The following is a 15,961-nucleotide window of genomic DNA, read 5'->3' on the forward strand; positions in this document are numbered from 1 at the left end:
TGTTCTCTGTACCACTGCACTTTATGCCACTGCACTTTACTCTGCACCACTCTTATCTACACCATTCTACTGCACTCTATTTCAATACATTGTATGCCACTACACTACACCACTCTACTCTGCATCACTTCACTCTATGCCACTGCACTCTAATCTAAAGCAATCTACTCTAGACAATTGCACTTTGCGCCACTCTATTCCACTCTGCTGCATTTTCGCTTTACATAACTCCACTCAATGCCACTCTATTCTGCCATGCACCACTATACTCCATGCCACTCTATTCTTCACCACTGCACTCTACGGAACCACACTCAGCACCAATGCACTCTACACCACTTTACTCAAAACCAATAACTCTATGCCACTGCACTCTAGCCATTCTACTTTGCACCATTGCACTGAACACCACTATAATCTACACTGCAACACTCTAATCTACCCCACTGCACTCTACGCCACTCTACTGTACACCATTGCACTCTACATCACTTTACTCTGCACCACTTTAAACCACTGCAGTCTACACCAATGCACTCTATACCACTCTACTCTCCACAACTGCACTCTACAACACTCTTATCTGCAACACTGCACTCTCTGCCACTGAACTCTACTCTGCGCCTCTATGCTCTGTGCACTCTACTGCACTCTGTGCCAATGCACTCCATGACAATGCAATCTATGCCACTCTAATCTACTAATCTACTCTACCCCACTCTACTATGCACTACAGCAACCTTCACCACTGCAATCTACGACCCTTCAGTCTAGGCCACTCAACTCTATGCTGCACTACTCCTCTCTATACCACCCAACTCTATGCCACTCTCATCTTCAACAGTGCACTCTATGCCATTTCACTCTACCACATTGAACTCTACTCTACTACTATATGCCACTGCACTACACCACGGCACTCTATGACACTCTAATCTACTCTGCACCACTCTACTCTATGCCACTGTGCTCTTCACCACTACTCTATGCCACTGCACTCTACCCAGCACCACTCCACTCAACCCTGCACCACTCAACCCCACGCCACTTCATGTCATTCTGAAACAATCTATTCTATGCCACTTCACTCTGTGGCACTGCACTCTACACCACTCTATGACACTACTCCACTCTATGCCACTGCACTCTATGCTGTGACACTGTGCTCTCTGATACTGTACTCTAAACCACCACACTTTATGCCAATGTACTCAACACCTTTTTACTTAAAACCAATGCACTCTGCACCACTGCACTCTACTCCAGCTACTCTGCAACACTGCACTCTTCACAACTATGCTCTCTCCTGCAGCACTTTCCGCTACTCCACTGCATGCTACCCCACTGCATGCTATGCCACTCTACACTCTGTGCCACTGCATTTTACGCCACTGCACTCTATGCTACTGCACTCTACGCTAATGCACTCTACACCACTGCACTCCATATCACTCCATGCCACTCTAATCTGTTCTGCACAACTGCACTCCACAGCACTACACTTTACACCACTCTATGCCTCTGTACGCCACACTACTCTTATCCGCACCAATCCGCTCTACCTTGCATTACTCAACTCTGTGCCACAAACTCTACACCACTCCATTCTATGTCACTTCACTCTGCACCACTGCTCTTTATGCCACTGCAATCTACTCTGCACCACTCAACTGTACTCCACTGTAATCTATGCCACTCTAATCTACATCACTGCTCTCAAAGCCAACGCCAATGCATTTAAAGCCACTTTACTCAAAACCAATACACTCTAAGACACTGCATTCTACACCAATCTAGTCTTCACCACAGTACATTACTCCACTTCACTCTAGGCCAGTCTACTCCACTCTATGTCACTCCACTCTACCACACTACACTGTACAATACTTTACTCTATGGTACTCCATTCTATGATTCTCTACTCCATTAAACTGTACTCCACTCTATGCAACTCCTTTCTACAACAATCTATTCCACTCTAGAACACTACTCCAATTTACGACTCTTTACACAACTCCCTGTATGCCACTAAATAGCATTTTACTGTACTCCACTGTATTCCACTACTTCTCTCTATTCAACTCCACTCTATTCCACTGCAATCTACGCCACTTCACTCTACAACACTCTACTCCACTTTATGCCATTCCAATCTATGCCACTACACTCTATGACAATCTACTCCACTCTACTCTAGAACATTCTACTCCATTCTTCTCAACACCCTCTGCGCCAATCCACTCTGCTCTACAACACTCCACTCCACTCTATGCCATTCCACTCTACTATACTCTACTCTGACCCCCCCTTCTACTCAGTTCTACTCCACTCTACACCCCTCCAGTTTATGACACTGTACTCCTTCCACGACACTCCACAACTCTCTAAACTTCACACCACTCCATGACACTCTACTTCACTCCATTCAACAGTACTCTATGCCTCTCCATGCCACTCCATAACTTTCCACTGTACTCCATTTTACAACACTTCACTCCACACCACTCTCCTTTATCCTCTAACTTTTAGCTATGCTGAACAGCAGCCAGGCTGGTGTACAACATGGCTAAAACATATTGGATAAGCCAGAGGCTCTTGCAGAGGTGGCACCTATTGGCATTGCCAATGCTTGTTTGTTAATGCTGCATGTTTGCATGAAAATGTGCAGCACTGATTAGTTCATGGATGACTTATAATGAAAATTATTCTAGCACATCTCCTCATAAGCATACATTGTAAAGTCCTACAACTGGTTATAAGAGATTTGATCATAGAACAACAGATTTATGACATTACAACGCGTGTCATTACAACGCGTGCAGTTACATCGCATGCGTTACAACGCATGCGATGTTACAACGCTATGCCATTACAACGCAAGTCTTTACATCGACTTGCGCTAGATGGCGTGCTAACATTAGAAAAGTGTAATTTACTATTCCAACTCCAGTCCACTTAACAGTAGGGAAGGTGTTGGGATAGTAAACTACACTATTTGTAATGTTAGCACGCCATCTAGTGCAAGTCGATGTAAAGACTTGCGTTGTAATGGCATTGCGTTGTAACATCGCATGCGTTGTAACGCATGCGATGTAAAAGCTGCGCGTGGTAAAAACCGCGTTGTAATGGCTGTTCCCCTAGAACAACCTCTTCCTGCATTAAGAAACAGCAGCAGCGATGTATTTAACGTGGTAGGAACCAGGTATTGTTAACATATATGTTGTTATTGATTTTATTATCATCTATTAATAATCATGGTCATAATACATGTTTTATATCACACTTCATACAGCGTTGATAATAATAATAATAATACTATGACTACTACACCTACTGCTACTGCTACTAATAATAATATTAAGAATACAAATTGATTAACAGGGATAGTGTCTGAATCACATTTTTTTACAGAAAAGCATTTCAGATAGTAAACAAAAAAGACACAGTAGTTCAAAACATGGCCTCGAAATAAGGAAATTAAACTTTTGCATTTGTAAGCACCATTAAATTGCAACCATGTCTCTGAAGCTGATTAGTGACAGATGGGAGTGAGAGTGTCGTCTAACATTAATCATCACTTCTTTGACTCCATGGGTGACAGTGGCAGCAGAAGCAATTAACATCTGTAAGTCTACAACATGAGATGCTCTTCATCTTCACATGAAGAATGACAGTTGCAGTGTGAACTAGCACATATATCAGCAGAAAACGTAAAAGTTAACAATCCGTCTCTCACTTTTGATTTGATTATCCATGCTATCAAAGCCAAATAACATATAATCATAGAATGCCGCAATCCAGAACGTCGTGTTTGATGTAATCTATCCAAACCACCATATATTTGGCAAGTTATTAACATTTTACAAACTTTTATTTTACAATTTGGCAATGATATTACCATTTAGTACCATTAAAAGAGGAAAGACATGTCTGTAAATGCTGTGCTTCCAAGTGACCTCTATGTGAATTTTGAGGTCCTGCAATCTGCCAACACGTGTGGTGCATTCAACAACTGCAAGAGAAATACCCCCTTCCTTCTGGTTGAGGAGACTGGACGTTATGTCTAATCTTCCCTTACAGAACCACATCTCTAGTGCAAAGACTCTCCCACTGCTGTCATGGTCCAGCAAGCCCTGAAGCTCTATGATGACATGTGTGATGGATTGGGAGCTAAGGGCAGCTCTGGAGAATATGTTCATACAAGTCCCATACTATGCAGAATGAGAATATCAAGTCAGTTCAGTTGTCTCCAGAGGAATTGGGAGGTATTTTATATATGATATGTAACTACAAGAAAATTGTGAGCACCTCCTCAGGGATGTGTGGCAAGCTGTAAATTAACATAAAAACGCTCCTTACCCTTAAAAGCAGCCCTTTGGGCCTCGGCTCACAAGGCGTTTTTCCTGTGTCCCTTATGACCCTCCCAGCCCTGCTGTGGGTCCTGACCTTCATTACACTGAATTTGACAGGTAGAATATTGCTCATGTCCTCAGACAATCGCCCACTTCATCATAGTGTAATTTTACGGTTTCTCCATTACCAAGCAACTCATAATCAGGGCCTATACGTGGAAAGCCAATTCTAAAGGCAATCACCTTAACAAACGCATGAGTAACAGAGAAAAACATTGTTTAGCTGTGGTATCATATATACTCACAGCCCTGACAATAACAAGAGTTTTAAAAAGTCGGAAGTAATAGGAGGAACAATAGGGTTCACATTGTTTTGACACTTGAATCAGTGATTTAGACTCCCTGGTCTGGTGGTTCTCTCTGGCATCTCCAAACCTCTCCCATCACCAAAAGCGAGCAACTGGACATGGTTCAGAAATCATGTAGGTGAATCTGTAACATTTTTAATATTGAGGTTTACTACTATAGTCATGTCAATACGTCTACTTATACTTTCCAATAACGTTTTCCAGTGTTCATTCTCAGTGTTGTTCATTCTCAGTGTACTTCAAAGCGTAGCCAGTAATTGATCCCACAAAGTATCCGGATAAAATCAATGAACAGAACACTCTATGTAAAGCTATAGGTTGTATTTACTTAACTAAAACCAATGGAAAGAATGTACAGATCTCCACAGTTTGCCCCTTTATGCCATACTTATCGTCTTATGCAGAATACTCGCCCTCTATAACTTACACAGAACGTTTTTACTATCACTAAATCAAATATTAACACAAATGAAACTGGTACCCCTCAGGCAGAGAACAGCACCCCATTATGAGCGCTTGCCATATCTGTGCTAAAGAACAACATGGAGGCTTGTACCTGACTGCATCCTTTGGCCCTCATATTTCAGAAAGAACCACCAGCACTCCTACTGTCCCTACTGTATCGTACCTCCTGGGTGTACTAAAACAGTCTGGAACAAACTAATGTTGAACAGCTAAGTGTATCAGATTAGTACAGAACAGACACGGGAAACAAATGAGGACTGAACTGCTATCTTTAGTTGCACACAGCACAAGCACACACATCTACACACATATAAGTAATAGCAGTCTAAGGCTGCAGGTGGATTTAGTATATCTGAGAGTACAATACAAGTTAACATGCGCATGAAATGATTTTCTCCGAAATCCTTATACCACTAACTGTAGATGAGGTGGGAAGATTAGCACAGAAAAGGGTTACTTAAATATGAATAATCTACTGGTTCAACTGGGTAAAAATAAATAGGTTAAGAACTTAAGAGTGTGTGCTGTATGTGTGTGTTTTTAGTGTGTGTGCGGGTGTATATGTGTGTGTGAGAAAACCTTTTGTTTTGAGAGTTTAGGTGGCATACCATTTTGTATAAAAATGTATTTAAAAATTGTTACATTCTCTCCACAATGATCTCTTAATAATGCAGGTGCTTATTATATAACTCACTTATTTTGCTAATTTCTAAAGGAAATGCTTTAGGTTTTAGTCCATTCTCCCTCCCACCACCCTCATAATAGTGTTCTAAACAAGGAGGGAGTAGGGGCACAGGCTCAGACAAAGGAGAGCAGGAGGGAGGGAACAGGGGAAGGAGCGGCAAAACGGCCACATCCGGCAGATGGGAAGAACAGTGGCAGCACAACAAACTACTCAGGGAGGGTGGGAGAGGCAGTAGCAGAACAACGGACAAAGGAGGGCAGGGACAAGAGACAAGGTAGCAAGCCAACCACGCAGGACAGACGAGAAAGGCTGTAGCTGCACAATGAACCAGGCAGTGCAGGGCAGCACAACAGATGATGGAGGGCAGGAGGAATGTGCTAATGACATGGACTCAGACATTGGAGGTCAGGAAGTAGGCGGCAGGGGCAGCAGGCTGACCACACAGGGCAGAAGACTAGGTAGTGGCAGCACTATACACCACACAGTGCAGATGAGAGGTCAGTGGCAGCACAACCGACCATCGAGAGGAAGAGGGAGATGGTGGGAGCACACACACAGATAACAGAAGGCAGGTGGAGAGGGATAGGGGATAGCAACATGACCATACAGGGCAGGTGGGAGGGTCACTGGCAATGCAACTGACCATGGAGAGCAGGAGAGAGAGGGCAGGGATCTGTACATGGACAATGAAGGGCAAGGGAGGGAGGCAAGGGCAGCAAGCTGACCACGCAAGGTAGGCAGAAGTGGCAGCGGCAACATTGGACCATGGAGGGCAGAGGGGGAGGGGCTAGGTGTATTCCAATGGACCATAGATGGCAGGAGGGAGTGATAGGGAAAGGACTCCGGCAACAGAGGGAAGGGGAGTGGATTCGGGCAACAAGCTGGCAATGCAGGTAGGTGAGGGCAGTGGTAGCACAACAGATCATGCAGGCCAAGCAGGATGGGGAGTGGCAACACATTGAACAATGGAGGGTAGGAAGGAGGGAGTAGAGTCACAGACTCAGACAAGGGAGGGAAGGACAGAGGGGACAGGGGCAGCAAGCTGACCAAACAAGGAATGAAAGAGGAGCAGTGTCAGCACTTTGAACTATGCAGAGCAGTGGGAAGGGGGAGTGGCAGCACAATGGATAATGGAAAGTAGGGAGGAGGCATGGAAGTGCACATGGGCAATGGAGGGCAGGGTTCAGTGAGGCAAGGGAAGCAAGCTGAACACGCAGGGCAGGAAGAAGGGGCACTGGCAGCACAGAAGACCATGAAGGGCAGGAGGGAGGGGCAGGGGCCTACAAATAAGCGATGGAGGGAATGAGGAAGGGGGGGGCAGAAACAGCAAAGTAATCATGCAGGATGGAGGGGCAGGGGAAGCAAAACACACATTGGATGGGAGGAGGGAGGGGATAGGGATATGCTCACAGGCAATGGAGGGAAGGCGGGAATGGGTCAGGACTGGAGCAGCAAGCTGACCAAAAAGCAGGTGGAAGGGGCTGTGTCAGCATAACAGACCACACATGGCAAGTGGGAATTGGGAGGCAGATAACCGGACCATGGTGGGCAAGACTAAGGGGGCTGTGGCATGCACAAAGGACCACTGAGGGTAGAAGGGTGGGTCAAGGGGCTGGCCTCGGACAACAAAGTGCTGAAGGAATGGGGCAGGAGCAGGAAAAGTAAGCTAACAATCCAAGATGGGCAGTAGGGGCAGTGGCAGCATCACAGACCACACAGGTCAGGCAGGAGGGACAATGGCAGTATAATAGACCATGGAAGGCAGGAAGGAGGAGGCAGGGGCACACACATGGACTACAGATAGCATGGAGGGCAGGGCAAAGGCAACAAACTAACCAAGCAGGGCAGGGGGCTGTAGTCGTACACAGCAAACCACAAGGACATGAAATTGTACAACAGAGAGCAGAGGGAGGGAGGCTGTGGGACAACAAGCTAACCACAGAGAAGAAGCAGAAGAAGCAGTAGCAGCACATTAGGTCATACAAGGCAGGATGAAGGGAACAGGGGCATGGACTCAGACCACAAAGGGCAAGGAGGAGGTGGGTAGGGGCAGAAAGCTTAGCATGGAGGAAAAGCAGGAGGGGCAGTGGCAGCACAAAACAAACACATGGCAAGCAGGATGGAACAGGGAACAGACTCAGACAAAGGAGAACAGGAAGGAGAAGGGCAGGAGCAGAAACCTGAGCATGGAGGAAAGGCGTGCATGAGCTGGGGCAGCACAGAGGACCATGGAAGGCAGGAGGGGAGGCAGGGCCATGCACACGGACAACTGAGGACAGGGGTCAGGGCAGGATTTGCACGCTAACCACATAGGGCAGGCTGGTATCGACAGGGACAGATCAATGTACCATGGAGAGCAGGCGAGAGGGTCAGGAACAAGCCACATAGAATAGAGTGAAGGGGGCAGGGGCAGCAAGATGACCACAGAGGGCAGCTGGGAGGGAGAAGGACATACAAATGCTGAATAGAGAGCAGGCAGGAGGAGGGCTGGGGCAGCAAGCTGGCCGCAGAGGATAGGCTACAGTGGGTTGGGTCAGCCACCAGCACTGGGTGGGCCTGTGCCAACTCCTTCTTATAAATGGCTAAAGACTATGCACAGTTGTGGTGTTTACTGAATGTGTTGAAAAAGACCCTAGAAATTCCTGAAAAATTCTAAATTTAAATAAATGTTATAGTCAGGCATGGTAATAAGATCTTAGCTCATGTTAAAGAAAAAACCCTAGACATTTACTGAAATAAACAAAGGTTTAGGAACATTGTTAGGTCCTAAAATGAGTTAAAATCAATGTTTGAAACCCCAAGAACCACCCAAGTTCACTAGTCATGGTTCCATGAGCTAACCACAATTTGTCATGCACTGCAATGACCCCAAATCTTACATCGCAAATGACATGCGAAATCCCATCACTGATTACATCATTCATGATATCTCAAAGGAAATTGTTCATGCAATCACTGAGGACATAATCCAAGATGTTGTACCACTACTTAATCTATGAACCACATGATCATTCTAGAAATGAAAAGTAAGAAGTAAAGGGCCCACAACCATATAGGGCATACATTGACTGTATGCAAGTGTGCATCTATAAATCATAAATGCGTAGTCCTGGATTCAGGTCTGCTTCAGTATGGTAACATTTGTATGGTGAACACTTTAGCTATTGTAATTTTAAGTGCAACAGTACTTCATTTAAACAAGATACTGGCTGAGCGCAACTAGTGTGAGTTGCAGATATATGTTACACAGAAGTTGTGGCTTATATCAAACTCGGGTTGCCAACATATTTTAGAAAAACAAAAGCTTTACATTATTTTACTGTAGTAATGAGGCCCATATCCAGGAAGTAGTTTTAAGTAGATTTATTGAAGTTGGTTACAAGATGTAGGTTAGTTGTAAATAAGCCCACCAGGAGCAGCCTGCCAGCCGCTCAGCCCTTCTCCAACTGTGAGTTCCCACTCCCAACATTCCATCTTGCATCATTCAGGCAGCATTCCACTGGCACATCATGAACCATAATAAACCAGGATACTACATATACCTATGGATTTCTGTGCACATGCTGATATCAAAGAGTTGTAATGTGGTGCTATTGACAACTTTTATATAAAATAAAGATTTATAAAGGACAGATATCCAGAAGTTTAGTGAAACTTCAGAGACATTATATATTGTTGAAGAATGTATAATCTTTAGGTTATTTACCTACAAAAGGTTAAAGTCGCTGACAGAATGTAATCATTGTTAAGATGACACAAGAACATGCAAGGTATTTTTACAAGTATGCCTTTTCAGTGACTAAACCATATATGTGTTGCTGTTCACTTGAAATGCTGTATCAGATGAGGTATTTAATAGGTACATCTCATGAATGTAAATAACGATCAAACACTCTTTTGAATGGTATTTAGGATTTAATAAATTGCTTATTGCTTTAATATCTACATAGGCATTATATTCTTTGCACACCAGAATCTCAGTTAAAACGTCTATAATTTTCACTAAATGTAGATGCTTTCACAGATATGCTGTATGTCTTGCCTGTTCTCAAACGTTTACACCCATTAGCCCTACAGAGGTGGTGAAAAATTGTGTCTATGTATAGCTTTCTCCCAGTATGAAAAAAGTATAGCAAAGCGTCACATTCGTAGCGTAATGTCATCAGTGATGTTATTTGAGATGTCATCAGTGATGTCGACTATGATGTAGTTTAACATGTCATGAGTGATGTAATATGTGAGGTCACAAGCAGCGCATGGCAGGGTGATCACACCCTGACCCCCAGGGGTATCTGTGGGTGTCCCAAAGGGAACCCTCAATTGGCTGACAACATGGACAACATGTGGTCATTACATTGTATGCCAGGTTTTGAGAGTCATAAAAAGGAGCATGGTATCAAATATTTGTTGGTGGTGTTATCCTCATTTTAGGAATTCTGGTGAGTTCTCAGGTGAGTTTGCCCTGTGAAAAATGCTAGCACTTTGCTGGGATTTGATGAAGCATGCTAGAGAGAAAATTAATTTCTCTAATCATTTTCCTATAGAGGTAAGGGAAGGTGGACCAGAAGCTAAAATGAGAGAACATTTTCTATAAATTCACACTGTCTTCCACGTGATATACTGTCTGTCTACCATGTGATAATACTGTCTGATATTCTGTGTAAAATATATACATCCAACACCAGCAGCAGCCTGCCAGTTGATTCATCAAAGTTCTACTGCACCTTCCCACAGGGTTCAAATGAACAACACAAGTGCTAACATTCTGTATTAATGGCAAACCTGAATGCTATCTTGATGGAATCATAGCTGCAAAACAGTATGCATGTCGTAAAGAAATTAATGAAATTAGGAGGTAAGTTTGGTCATGCAAATCGTGCTTAGTGCTCTAGAAAGCTAAAATGGGGATACATTGTATAATTTCTCATCAATGTCAGAAAAAGAAATCTGGTGTGCTGAGCGAAACATATACTTCTAAAACCAGCAGTCTGTCAAATTGATTTGACAGAGTTGTACAGCAGCTTCACCACAGAGGTCTACTGAGTCTCTAGAACATTACCATTCTGTATTTTTGACAAATGTGTGGCATATCTGAACACTACCCTGATTGAATCAAAGCTGTAAAACTAAATACATTTTCTACAGAGGAATTTGAAGTAAAGAAACAACATGAGAGTGTTCTTTTTTGTCATAGAACTTATGATTAGCGCTCTAGAAATGAAAAAAGGAGGACAAATTTACTATGAGTTCTCAGATATCTTTATAATCCATGGCAGTAAGCTATTAGCCACTTTTAGAGATAAATATGTACTCCCAACAGCAGCAGCAGCAGCAGTATGTCAGTTGACTCCCTAGGTAACCTGAAGCTTCAACATATAATTCTAATTAACAACTAAAGCTCTAACATTCTGTATTTTTGACAAAAATATGGAAAACCTGAATGCCATCTTGATTAACTCAAAGCTGTAAATCTGAAAGGAATTTACTAAAGAGGATACTGCAGCAAAGCAACAAAGTGAAAGGGTCATTTTAGCCATAGAAATTATGGTTAGTGCTCTAGATAGCACATTTTATGTGAATGAACACCAGCAACAGTCTGTCTTTTAACTACCTAGTAATTTGTAGTGTCATCATTTCTAATGAAAAACTAGAAAAATAGTGAGCTAAAGTTTTTTTTTTTTATTAAAGAAAAAAGTGAGGCATTCCTGAAAACCCTTTTGTTGAAATTTGAGCTGTTAATTGTAAAGCCTGTCCTGAAGCACAGGCTGAAGTAAATAAGATTTGGAATATTAATGCAGGCAGTGGACTGTACTACCACATACACATCCATAAGGATTCCTATCATCTACGAAAACAAAGATCTACCCAGGAGGTTTGGGTGCAGCACGATGGATTTGAATACATTTCTTACAGTTATTTAATAACATTATATGAAATGCTGTGCTTCCATAATGGTTTGGGTCAAATGCTATATCTTACTGGATAGAAAGTAGCATAATGCAAGAATGTATGTAGCTGATTACTAAACATATCAAATATGCCCATTAGTGGTATCAGAGGGAGTTTACAGAATTGTTTCGATACTATTATTTTTAATGGTGCCATGACACTCCAATGTCCACTATTCATTGAAAGATATGTATAGGCCTATTTGCACGTTCTTTTTAGTACACATGTCTCAATGATATCATATTTTACCTCCATAATAGAAAATCACAATTTGAATATTATGTAGCTTATATGCAATACAATATACTTGAGAAAATCTGCATCTTGCTGAGACTTTTGACAGAAAATAGGGTTCTCCAAGCGTTTTTCACATGCACTTTAGTACAGTTTAAAAACTTACCTCTGGGTAGTTGCCTACGTCAACATAAGTGCACACAGGATGAAACGCCCCTGTTCCACAGGCATACAAGTGCGTGTGATTGTAAACCTTCAAAACCTTGATGAAATTAGCACATTCTCTCTGTAAAATAAGGAAAGTCATAACTAATTAGTCGAGCAATTTTGCAGAATTGCGATAAAAAGATTCTGCAGCAGAATACTTAAACTGAAGGTTGCACTCAAATTAGTGTGCTTTAGACTATCGGTCAGCCTAGAACAGGAGGGCAGTTTGGTTAGGTTTGTTGTTGCTTAGTCTATATATTTTGGAACAGCTCATCCACCTCTGCAGATTTGCAAGATGTTCTGACCTTTCAATATGAGACTGAAAGTGCCAGCCCCTTTTGACACAGTCTTGCTCTTGACCATAATTTGCAAACTTCTAATTATAATCCCCATTGCCTGTTTGCCTTATGATGGCTGACTCCTAGACCAATACATTGCGAGCAAGGAGAATAGATTAAATTTTTAAAATTTCAAAAACAATACTAAATGGTTACTCGTTTTAAATTTCAAAAATAATACAAAATAGTGACAAGGTATTGAACATAAGACATAACTCATTAAAAGGCAAGCATGAATGAGTTGAACTGGAACGACTGAGAATAAAGTGTGTGGTATGCAAGTACTGCTTACTTTGAGAACAAGAGCCACCTAGGGTTATTGTTGCTTCAGCAATGATTTGTATGCTGTCAGACTAAAAAGAGGGAACGCTTAAAGCTAATCCGTCATTCTGTTTTAAATAACACGTAGATGTCGCTCATGCCTGAATTAGCGTCGAAGTAATTTGGCTCGGTTGTATCACAATTCATGGCAAACTATAATGTTTATTTTGGTGAAATGCCCTCCGCTCCTCATGCACATAGGGCTGGCTAAGTAGTTACATTGAGAATTAAGTAGCAAGTGTGTGTCTTGGAAAGCCTTCTGGTTGACTGCCCATAGTGAACACCGGATACAGAGTCTGACTAGCATTTATTGCTCGTTTGGAACAGATGTCGGAGTAGAAACAGAGATTTTTTGCATGAATATGATATAAAATATGAGTCATAGAGGACAAGAAAAAGAACACTGGAGTTAAGGAATTACACATGCACTTTCAGATCAACACAAATGCAATGAACCATAAAGTACAGGTGAAATTCAAAGCATGTGACTTTTACCCTTTATAAAAGACTGTTGGTTTAATCGAAGCTTTGTTTAGGTTTTATTTAATGGACTCAACCCCACATTGAGTATCAGTTAGTACCATGGTAGCTTATTGTGCACAAGTAGGATGACCAGATGCCCGGATCCCTGACAGTCCTGGTTTTTATATTCACTCCCAACAGTTTTAATTAAAACCAATTAATGTCCTGATTTCGGGGGGATGGTGAGAGGGTCTGTGAGCATGAACATTAGATTTAAAATAGACAGCAGGCTCACATTTTCTAGGGCTGTCTCCACTTACATTAACACGTGGATAAAATTATATTGTAATAAAGTTGTTTTAAAGACTCTCCAGTGGGGCGTGGCCAAGATGGCGACTTGGTAGGTCGCACTTTCATGGCTCCCTGCTCCGACCAGGCATAGCCCCATAAATCAGACAACGAGGAAGGCTCGTGGTGTCAACATAGCCTTAGCTGGGGGCCAGTCTGGGGTTAGAGCTGACAGGAGTGGCTGTGGTCCCGGAGCAGAGAGCCGCTGAGAAGGTAGCGCCAGGTGGCCTGAGGAGCAGAGAGGGCCGGTGGGAAGAGGCCTGAAAGCCCGGGGTGCCAGCGAACATCAGCGACTCCTCGGCTATATGGCAAGACTGCAGGGGGTCATAGATTGGGTGGCGGGATCGGCCGCACGCACCCACCGCAAGGCTGAGCAGTCCGGCTGATCCAAGAGAGTTGAGCTGTGTGATCCTATGCGAGACCCCAGCTGCGCAGACACGGGTAGGCCCACATCCTCCCGTTGGTGATTCCATTGATGGCCTGGCTCGCAAGTGACGCTGAGGGTCGTGACTGGCACTGGGATCCAGCTGAGGGGACCAGAAAGAGACCCTAGGAGCTTGAAGTAAGACCACTGGGAAGGACACGCACTGCACAGCAGATCTGCTGCACTCGGGCCGGGTCTGCCAGAGGGCCCAGCTGCGAAGACCCGCCTCACGTATTACAGCCCTGTTGGACTCTTTGCTGTGGGAGTGGGCTCTGGTGGCTCTGGGGCCTGAGACGGGGTCTTCAGTGAAGCAAAGTGGCTGGACACCAAGGCATGGAAAGCCAGCAGCAGAGCACCTTTCCAACCGACCCCCCAACGAGTGCACAGCACACCTCCTGGCGCTTCATCCAGAGTGCTAGGAAGTGATAGTGGGTACAACAGGCATTGGCCCCATTCCCAGCCATCCCCTGTCTGGGGTCCAGATGTGGATCAGAGGAGCTACTGAGCTGGGGCCCCGAGGTCAGGATTGACTGCTAGCCGGCCCAGATGGAGGGGCTATCCCCAGCATAGCGATGTGGTGGCAGACGCGGTCAGTCGAGGCCTGATCGGATGAGTGGACCAGGCGCTAAACTGCCCTAGGTCACAAGAGCCACACCTGGGCTGCAGGTCGGCGATGGTCTACGCAGAGGCCTGAGGAGTGTGATCACACGGAGTGCGGCAAAGTACAGGTGGGAAGTGGCACCCCAGCTAACGAGGGTATACAGACTGGGCTGAGAGTCCCCTGGGAGGTGCCCCCCACTTGCAGGATATCAAATTTAGGGTTGAGCCCACCCCAGACTATAGCAGCACTGTGGAGTCATGGCAGCCCCCAAGGGCAGAAAGGACAGAACAGTGAAAGACATGCTGATCAAATCAATGATGCCACAGGCGGAGAGCCTACCTACAACAGTGAAGGGCACAAAGGAGACCGAAGGCGCAGAAGGACCAGAAGCCCCAGTAAGCCGATCTTTCCTTGAATTGCTGCTCTCCTTCCTACAGGAAGACCTGTCGGTCATGAAGCGCGATCTCTCGGCGGAGCTGCGGGAAGTTCGCCGAGATGTAGACTTCCTGGGAGAGAGGGTCAACTCCGTAGAGGAGCATGAAACGGGAATTGAAGAAGAACTCGAGTGCCTCCAGTAAGAAATCCTCAAGTTATGGGAACAGAATCTCGACCTCCAGACCCACATCGAGGACCTGGAGAACAAGTTCCGGAGGATTAATATCCGCATCCGAGGTATGGCTCAGGGAGAGGGGGACAGAGACATTAAAGCTCTGGTGGTTGACCTTTTTCACTCGATACTAGGGAAGTCCCCAGAATCCCCAATCAAACTCGAGCGCACTCATGAGGTGGGCCCCAGAAGACCTGGCCCGGGCCCTCCAGCCGACATTTTGACCTGTCTACCAACTCAAAGAACAAATCCTTTGTGAAGCCAGAAACAACTCAGATTTCCTCTATAAGGATCAGAAATCTACACTATATCAGGACCTGGCAGCCTCTACTTTAGTCAAATGCAAGTCGATCACGACCTTCCTCAGAGACTGGAGCACTTTAACAACCTTTGGCTGCTTACATAATGCATATGTACTTTATTGAATCTGACTCATTATCAACGTTAGGCCCCGCGTCCCCTATATATTACACACGCACTTTTAGTAAATTACATAATTTTAGATGTGCTTTCTGATCTACTGAGGATGTCTGGGGGGAAAGTGGAGCGCTGTATGTACTGTATTGCTGTTTTAACCAGAATAACTGCCAGTTTTTCACA

At 44.2% G+C, this 15,961-nt stretch overlaps 1 protein-coding gene across 2 annotated transcripts in view; it reads right to left on the reverse strand.

Moving 5' to 3' along the window:
* SEMA3A (semaphorin 3A) overlaps positions 1 to 15,961 on the reverse strand; it is a 607,762-nt gene that overhangs the window by 329,090 nt on the left and 262,711 nt on the right. For both annotated transcript variants that reach the window (XM_085652903.1, XM_085652904.1), the window contains one exon: positions 12,220 to 12,339. In XM_085652903.1, coding sequence (XP_085509029.1) covers positions 12,220 to 12,339 — 120 coding nt within the window. The remainder of the gene's footprint in view (positions 1 to 12,219; positions 12,340 to 15,961) is intronic.

This window comes from Triturus cristatus, chromosome 4_1, assembly GCF_964204655.1.
Source record: "Triturus cristatus chromosome 4_1, aTriCri1.1, whole genome shotgun sequence".
NCBI lineage: Eukaryota > Metazoa > Chordata > Amphibia > Caudata > Salamandridae > Triturus > Triturus cristatus.